At 42.3% G+C, this 8,531-nt stretch overlaps 2 protein-coding genes across 2 annotated transcripts; one reads left to right on the top strand and one right to left on the bottom strand.

Moving 5' to 3' along the window:
- Window positions 1–1,033: 1,033 nt before the first annotated feature.
- On the bottom strand, window positions 1,034–3,526 carry atpaf2 (ATP synthase mitochondrial F1 complex assembly factor 2). The gene is made up of 8 exons (XM_071409690.1): window positions 3,083–3,526; window positions 2,896–2,940; window positions 2,624–2,772; window positions 2,346–2,443; window positions 2,145–2,225; window positions 1,867–1,979; window positions 1,464–1,579; window positions 1,034–1,342 (listed from the first exon to the last, which is right to left on the bottom strand). The coding sequence occupies exons 1-8, from the start codon at window positions 3,216–3,218 to the stop codon at window positions 1,205–1,207; spliced, it is 876 nt and encodes a 291-aa protein (XP_071265791.1). The 5' UTR covers window positions 3,219–3,526; the 3' UTR covers window positions 1,034–1,204.
- Window positions 3,527–3,664: 138 nt separating this feature from the next.
- LOC139580734 (glucose-induced degradation protein 4 homolog) lies at window positions 3,665–6,553 on the top strand. The gene is made up of 6 exons (XM_071409692.1): window positions 3,665–4,079; window positions 4,420–4,479; window positions 4,603–4,710; window positions 5,252–5,353; window positions 5,494–5,624; window positions 5,977–6,553. The coding sequence occupies exons 1-6, from the start codon at window positions 3,891–3,893 to the stop codon at window positions 6,038–6,040; spliced, it is 654 nt and encodes a 217-aa protein (XP_071265793.1). The 5' UTR covers window positions 3,665–3,890; the 3' UTR covers window positions 6,041–6,553.
- The last annotated feature ends 1,978 nt before the right edge of the window (window positions 6,554–8,531 follow it).

Genomic DNA, 8,531 nt, shown 5'->3' on the forward strand with positions numbered 1-8,531 from the left:
ACAATAGTAGCTAAGGTGGGGAGATGTCTGTCCATAATAAAGCACTGCTCTGCCTTCTTAACAACACTATCAACAAGGCAGGTCCGACAGGCCCTAGTTTTGTCACACCTGGACTACTGTCCAGTCATGTGGTCAGATGCCACAGAGGGACTTAGGAAAACTACAATGCCACCAGAGGTCTCTTCACAGTCCCCAAGTCCAGAACAGACTATGGGAGGTGCACAGTAATACATGGAGCCACGGAACTATATTCCACATCAATTAACTCATGCAAGCAGTAAAATCTGATTTAAATAACTGATCAAAATGAATCTTATGGAACAGTGAGGAGATACACATTCAAACTTGATTTTTTTGTGTTGTAGATATATATTTTACCTTTATTTAACTAGGCAAGTAAGTTAAGAACAAATTCTTATTTTCAATGACAGCCTAGGAACAGTGGGTTAACTGCCTTGTTCAGGGGCAGAACGACAGATGTTTACCTTGTCAACTCAGGGATTTGATGTGTCAACCTTTTGTTTACTAGTCCAACGCTCTAACCACTAGGCTACCTGTCATCACAGGTAGCCTAGGTAGGTAGCCTATATGGTAGAAGAGTAGTGGCACACTTAATGTGAAGGCGCATTTAATGTGTTGTGAAATAACCGCCTTAATTTTGCTGCGTCTCGTGCATGTATTTTCATCTTGTGAACATGCGTCAGGTGATAGAAATCTGAACGCACTACAAGCGCTTTGAAAAGTTAATGTAATTATACTTTCCTCATTCCTACCGCACGGACAACCGGTAAAGTACATAAAAATATTATATTATTCAACATTCTGGCTTGTAGAGGTCATGAGAAGTAACTTTCCTGATTCAAATGCAAATTTTTGCCCGATGTAGAATTCAATGCAATTGAACGTCAGGTTTCCAGGCAACTACATTTCTTGCTCTTTGGGGTTTTAGGCTGGGTTTCTGTATAAGCATTTTGTGACAACTGCTGATGTAAAAAGGCTTTATAAATACATTTGATTGATTGATTGACAGACATAAAATATTATGTGTTTTTATTCCGCAAAGGACAACAACCAGAGATAAACACAAGTCCTAAGGATTTGCGATTTCTTCCCAGTCAAAGGCCAGTACACTGCCTTTGTTGCCTTTGCTCTTAAGAGTCCTGTCTGAGTTTGTGTTGACTCAGGGAAGCACTGAATGTCCTCCTTAGTCTTGCATGAGTTTGCGTTTGACCGTTGAACTTTCAGAAGAGAAATGTACAAACAGAGCCCCTGCTGCTGTACGTGACCTCAGATCATATAGGTCAACATCATGAGCCCACTCTACATTTCCCCAATGCCCGATCTATGGAGAGGGAAAAGAGACAGAGGAAAATAAATCATTAGTAAGAGAGAAAGAGATTGAATACATATCCACCACGCTTTCTAATTTCTGTATATGCATTGTTTCTGTGGCGAGTTCCTACCTGGAACTCCTCCTCTAGTCGTGACAGCAGCACGGCCTGCTCCACTGTAATGTGTTTGTCTATTAAAGCAAAGGCAAGCACCACTGACCTCAGCTGGGTGATCACATACTCCAGACCTACACACAGAGGAGGTCACACAAAGAATATTAGTAGCCGTTTACAGTCTATTTAACTGAGACTCTGCAATATTATGTGATCATAAACACCGGTCCTACTTCTGAGTGCAAAGCAAGAGGCTCTACCTGAAGTGGCCCAACAAACTGAAAATAGAGATGATTCTCTCTCCATTTTCAGTCCATTGGTCTAGGCAAGAGGCTGATTCCTTTTAGCACCCACATACAGTAAAGAATTTGCACATGTGCACGGGACGGGAGTACCTCTAATGACTCTTAGATGTTTTTACCTGTCAGGGACCAGAAGTTATAGGAACCCAGGTGCTGGCGGAAAGTATCCATCGTCGCCTGTGGGATCTCTGGCCCCAGTATACTGGTGGAGGAGCCAATGACTACGTTGTACCTGAAAGAGAAAAACATGAATTCAAATATTCACAAGACAATGCTACAAATCTCTGTTTCCCTCCTTTGCTGAAGATGACATGCAAATACGTATACATGTCCAGTGAACTTTTTGTAAGGTAACGCACAGAAAATGAGTCAATGATCATGTTCAAGTGAAACCAACCTGTCTTCAATCCAGTTCAACACAGGGTCCCATTCATTATTCTGAAGCTCAACTAGTGATGGAGGCTCCTCAACTCTGTAACTGCAAGGAGACAACATACAGTTTCAATCCCTATGCAATCATACACATGAATGATCTGTAGAAATAATTACTGATGGAGGGAACCTAAACCCTCATGCTACTACAAAGATCTCTGTGTACCAGAGAGTGTCAGTCTCCAGATACTTTAGGGCAGCAGTGATCATTTGGTCCTTGCTGCGGAACGTAGGGTTATCTAGGGCGGTGTTGCAGAGAGTGGTCTGGAGGAGAGAGAACAAATCTCAAATTGCACCCTTTTCCCACATATAGAGCATTAGTTTGAATCAATCAACCAAGTCAAAAGCTCTAGTGAAAGTAGTGCCCTGTATGGGGTACAGTGACCATTTCAGATACAGCCAACATGAAGCATTGAACAAAGGTACTGAGGTAAAAGGTCATACCATATGCATGCTGTAGAACTTGAGCATGTCTTTCTGAGTATCCCATTCATTCGCCACGGCAATGGCTAAGGCTTTGTTGGGGGCTGTGAACAGCTTTCCTCCTGGTGTTTTCAGTTTCCGCCGGTCCAGGTTGATCTCAAACATGCCACCTGCAGACCAAAAATCAAGGTAAAAAAAAAGTGAGTTCTTGAATTCTTAGCACTCAGACTTCTTATTTAAACAATTTCAAGAGAGACAGTCCCTCACTCTCCAAGTCCTGCTACAGTACTCACCCTCTCCATGGGATATGCTAACATCCTCATAGAATTTCTTTCTTTCTGTTGATGACAGCAAAACAAAGTAAACATGACAAGAAATGTACAACCTCCATGGTGCACACAGCCATGATCACTGTAAACCAGCAAGCTCGAGAGCCTTTTCTTGATATTTGATGAAACAAGTGGCTGGTGCATCTCTTACCTGTGATAATGGAGTAGGATTTTGAGTTCACAGAGAGCAGAGGGAGCAGCTTAAACATTTGACCTCTTGGGCAGACAGTGGGGGGAGAGAAAGCATGCCCCAGACAATTGTGAAATCTCACAAGATTCCTCAGCATCGTGTCAGTGACAGAGATGTTTTAACAAACAAGTTTCCCCAATTGAAGTGGGGTACAAACCTACAGTTGACTTGGCTAGCTGAACTAACGTTAGCTAACAGGAATTATGAATGCCGGATAGTATCGCTTTTCAAAATGCAGGACACACTACTGTTGCTATAAGAAAGGACTGACGAAGAGTAGTTGAAGGTTGACTGATCTAAAACGAATCATTTGGAGAAATACGATCGTATTTGCACACACCTCTCACTGCATCGCATCTCCTTGTGTGTGACCTTTCGTGTTTGGCAGATTCGACAGATTTCCCAGATACATGGGAAATGTAGTTCCATTCTTGTTATAAAATCAAACAGAATGGAAGAGTGCCAGAGCGCAAAGGACTACATTCTCAAAAGTCATTGATAGCGTTGCGATAAATAAGCCAATGAGCAGCGCGCTTTTAGACTAGTGCATCCCTTGGCTAATGAGAGAAGAGAATGCTGCTGTTTTATGACGTCCGCGACGAAGTCCATTTACTTTTCTGGAGCTTGGTGTGAGTGACTGAAGTATTAGATTTGAAGGGATGTGGATGTAGGTGAGCCGCCTCATTCGTGCTCTCTGTACCATCTTCCCACATCTATCGCCCGGACGGTCACTGACTGCGGTCGGTGTCCTTCCCGCGGTACCAGAACCATGCCTGTCCCCGCTGGATACCTCAGTAACACCCCCATGGCCTTCAAGTCCTCGGCCTCGCTTATCCCACCTCCCTTGATCAACACCCACCAGCCCGGTGTTGTCGCCTCGCTTCTCTACAGCGGCTCCAAGTTCCGAGGACATCAGAAGAGCAAAGGCAACTCCTACGATGTCGAGGTTGTTCTGCAGGTCCGTTAGATTTATGAAAATTTCATTTGCCAGTCAGCTGACGACTAATTGAGCTGACAAACATGTCAAAACACGTAATGATTTCCAGCTTCCAGAAGGAGTGTTCATAATCACCGGCCATGAAACCTAGATGTTAGATGACCCTATCATTAATTGAATTTACATTCTAGTGACGGTAGGTGAGCTGGCATTAGTAGTGAAAATGTTACTACCAGAATGTGATTCAGCTGTGTTCAGATGTATCTTTGGAAAGAAGTTACACAATGAATGATCCTTCATTCCACTATCTAGCTAGTGAACATTTATATACTGTTTTCAAGTCTTGTGTTGTTTCTTTCAGCATGTGACCATGGAAGACTCATACTTGTGTGGGTACTTGAAGATCAAAGGGTTGACAGAGGTGAGAATGATTTACTTGATACCGAAAAGAGGTTGAATGAAGGTTTAATCTAACCCCGTTATTTGAATCATGTTTCTGATTCCCAGCATAACTTGTTTCTCTTTCTGTTTTTTTCTTCTGTAGGAATACCCCACTCTGACTACGTTCTTTGCAGGGGAGATCATCAGTAGGAAGCGTCCGTTTCTAACCAGGAAGTGGGATGCAGATGAGGATGTGGATCGCAAGCACTGGGTAAATCGAATATGCGATCATTCATTTAATTTAGCCTATTTCAATAATTGAATAGTCTGATTCCACCCACGCTGATCTGCTTTAGACCTCCGTGCCAAATGAAGTAGGAGATCATCTTGCCTGCTGAGAATGTGAGGGCGTCATCCCCCTCATTAATGTTTTTTGGTTGCTGTTAATCTCTCGTGGACAGACTATGTAAAATATATAGTATTGTGACGTCTGTCAAAAGTCCCTGGGATGCGATGGCTAACGGGCTAGTTTTAGTGTTTTGGTGTTCCGCCACTGGTTATTTGGTCGTATCAGAATGTGGTGCTTAAAGTGGGGGCAGAGATTTCAAGCAATGAGGGGATTCGATTAAGCTGGCCCAGGTGGGTGGACTTTGCACCGGGTGAAAAGTGATTGAATTTGTTTGGAACCTGGTCTGATAACGGTAGATTTGTCAAGCAAGAACAATAGTTATGATTGTTAAACATATTGTATTGTTCCAGCAAAAGGACACTGTGTAGTGTGTTGTTTTAACGATTTTCTATTTGGGCTCCAGGGCAAATTCCAGGCCTTCTACCAGTATGCAAAGACGTTCAACTCAGATGAGTTTGACTATGAAGAGCTGAAGAACTCTGACTACATCTTCATGAGGTGGAAGGTAAGCTCAAACCAGACCGCATGTTACCTATTCCTCCATTACCAAGGAAAAGCTGAATCATGGATATGAGGTTTGGCAACATTTCCTGTACATATACTGTTGTTATAATGATGTACTAACTATTGTATTCTCTTCCACAGGAGCAGTTCCTGGTCCCTGATCACACCATTAAAGACATCAGCGGTGCTTCCTTCGCTGGTTTCTACTACATCTGCTTCCAAAAGTCCACAGCCACCATAGAGGGATACTACTATCATAGGAGCTCAGAATGGTAACAGGAGACTAAATACTAACTGGGTCATTGATGAACGTGATAAAACTGGTTCAGATGTAGCCAGGCCTTGTGAACTTCTGTTCAGTTCTGATGCGTTTATTTTTTCTTTAAATTAATATTTTATTTGCTCAGGTTATCAGGGTCAGGATGCAGTTCATGCCCTAATTCTGTGGGGCATGAACTTATTTTTTAAATATTTTTCAACTAATCAAAAATAAATTAAATAACTGCTCTCTGTACAATAAGAGTTGAGGGCTTGGGGTTGATTTGATTTGGGACTGGCCAATGCATTTCTCCTCTCTTGACTTTCTGCACTAAATAGCACTGTCTGACTCCCTCTCCCTCACAGGTACCAGTCTCTGAACCTCACCCATGTTCTGGAACACAGTGCAGCCATCTATGAGTTCCGGTGACCCAGGCATTGTGGCTTTGTTGGCTCAGAAAGACTTTAAGGCCTGCAGAAGCTACATGAAGGAGACACGAAGACTGAGAAGGACTGGGGATGGATGGGTAGAAGGGGGACATGAAAACTGTGTTGTTACTACTACCAAGAGGATGTGCTTTTCTGTCTGAGGAAGAAAAGGAAATGGAATGATGGATTTATTGATGGACAGATGGAAGCAGGTCTGTTGGACTGGAACTTTCACAGAGGAAGGTATGGACGGATGGAAGAGACAAAGACAAAGGACTGCTCTGCCCCAGCCAGGGCAGGCAGGAGCTTCAGTCCTGTGGGATTGGGGCAGAGAGCCATAGCAGTATGATGCTTTATCATTTCTTAATTTGTTTTAACATCTGATTTTAAAAGCTTGTTGACTTTCACTCTGCTGTGTCAAGGTCCAGTCATGAGTTACGAAAATGGAGACTTCAGTACTACAACACTTGTCTTTGGCCACTTTATAAATAAAGCTGGGGTTTTCCTCTTGCAACTGGGGATTTGTCTGCTTTTATCCAATTATCATCTGAGCTTAACAGATATTGGACAAAGATTCTTCTGCTCTAAACGCTGGATCTCTTTTGAAGCTAAATGTCAGTGTGTGGAATAATGTTCTGATGAACTACACTCCGTCTTTTGGATTGAAGCTTTAAACACTTCATAGCTCCTTGAATGACAGTGTTATTGTTGTGTTTTCAATCTAGGCTAACTCTTCTGATTGCCTGCAAAGAGATTTTGCAAGTTACCTCTTCAGCTACCCGTTGTAAATCTTCAGACGACAGAGTAATGACTGTCTGGAGGTCCGTGCTCTGTGGAAAAGACAAGTGACATTTGTGAGTGCTTGTGGTTCTTGTATTGTGGGTTTCATTTGCACACGTTGTGTTTAACTCCAGTGCGACACTTCTAATCCAGTATACATGTGTAACGTAACACATAGGTAGGTCATGGTTGGATTTAAGATGGAATCATATGTTACTAGGCCCATGCAGTCAGCAGCATTTTACTTTTCACTCGCATTCATTAAAACAAAAATACTTCTGTCACAAACTTCTGTTTTCCTTGGGTGTCCACGCCCCTTCATTGTTAACTATGCAACATTATGCAACAGCATCGTTCTTGACTTCAACCATACATCTCCAAGTTTTAAAAACCAGATGTATTCTATAAAATAGTATTAAAAATGTCTTATTGTTAAAGGAAATATTTTGTCTAATTGCCCTTTTCAAGCACTACCCTTCCACATGTGCCCTGTCCATGCAATGGTGCCATCTTTTTAAACTGTATCAAAATGTATTATACCAGTATGTGTGTGTGAGTATGGACCGAAAGCAGATTGGTGTGGCCTGACTGGTTGTGAAGAATGGAGTAAATCATATCAAAAGACCCCTTATTATGTTTTTTTCTTTCAAGACTATTGTATGAACTGTACTTCACTGACATACTAGTAATGGGTCCTGTTATTTATATTACTCCATAAAAACACACAATGAACTAAATATTATTCTAGCTGGACAAATACACAGTATGTCAAATATTAAGAACCCCTGCTCTTTCCATGACAGACTGACCAGGTGAATCAAGGTTAAAGCTATGATCCCTTATTGATGTCACTTGCTAAATCCACTTCAGTCAGTGTAGATGAACGGGAGGAGACAGGTTAAATAATTATTTTGTTGTATGTGTGCCATTCAGAGGGTGAATGGGAAAGACACAAGTTTTAAGTGCCTTTGAACGGAGATATGGTAGTAAGTGCCAGGTAAACCGGTTTGAGTGTATGAAGAACAGCAATGCTGCTGGGTTCTTCACGCTCAGCAGTTTCCCTTGTGTATCAAGAATGGTCCACCAACCAAATTACATCCAGCCAACTTGACACAACTGTGGGAAGCATTGGAGTTAACATGGGTTGACTCCACTGCTTCCCACACCTTGTAGAGTCCATGCTTTGACGAATTTAGGCTTTTCTGAGGCAACTCAATATTAGGAAGGTGTTCCTAATGTTTGGTGTACTCTGTATTCTGAGCTACATCGAGGTCAAGAATGCCCAGCTGGATAACATGTGGCGGTTTTGGCTCCCTAGCTATTCCCACCTATCTAATACTACCCTCTAGTGGTGATACCAGTTTGATACACATTGTTGTTGGGTCTGTACTATCTGGAATGCTTGGGACGTCTATACCCCCCATTGAAGTAGACATTTAAAATGGTAAGGGTTAAGGTTTAGGGTAGGGACGTCCCAGGGATGCCAGATAGCACTGGCCAATGTTGCTGTCAATAGTTTACAACACAGTATTCAGGGTCATAATGAAAGAAAGGATTCCAAGGCCAAAAAACATTCCTTACCCTAGGACAATAAAGAAAAGAAGCACTCTGTTTCTGCATAGATCTGTTTATTTATTGACAGGACAAACAAGCAGGCGTACGTTTTGGCATCATTGCCGTCATCAGAGCCTTGGGGGTCAGTGAAACTAACA

The sequence above is a fragment of the Salvelinus alpinus genome, chromosome 7, assembly GCF_045679555.1.
Source record: "Salvelinus alpinus chromosome 7, SLU_Salpinus.1, whole genome shotgun sequence".
Lineage (NCBI taxonomy): Eukaryota > Metazoa > Chordata > Actinopteri > Salmoniformes > Salmonidae > Salvelinus > Salvelinus alpinus.

Bases quoted from the DNA above. Each gene is read 5' to 3' on its own strand.
- atpaf2 (XM_071409690.1), bottom strand. From the start codon at position 3,218: ATGCTGAGGAATCTTGTGAGATTTCACAATTGTCTGGGGCATGCTTTC. The intron at 1,980-2,144 runs GTTGGTTTCACT...TTTCTCTTTCAG, and splicing joins TTGAACTGGATTGAAGACAG to GTACAACGTAGTCATTGGCT. The intron at 1,580-1,866 runs GTAAAAACATCT...CTCTGTGTGTAG, and splicing joins TAACTTCTGGTCCCTGACAG to GTCTGGAGTATGTGATCACC.
- LOC139580734 (XM_071409692.1), top strand. From the start codon at position 3,891: ATGCCTGTCCCCGCTGGATACCTCAGTAACACCCCCATGGCCTTCAAG. The intron at 4,080-4,419 runs GTCCGTTAGATT...TGTTTCTTTCAG, and splicing joins ATGTCGAGGTTGTTCTGCAG to CATGTGACCATGGAAGACTC. The intron at 4,711-5,251 runs GTAAATCGAATA...TTTGGGCTCCAG, and splicing joins ATGTGGATCGCAAGCACTGG to GGCAAATTCCAGGCCTTCTA.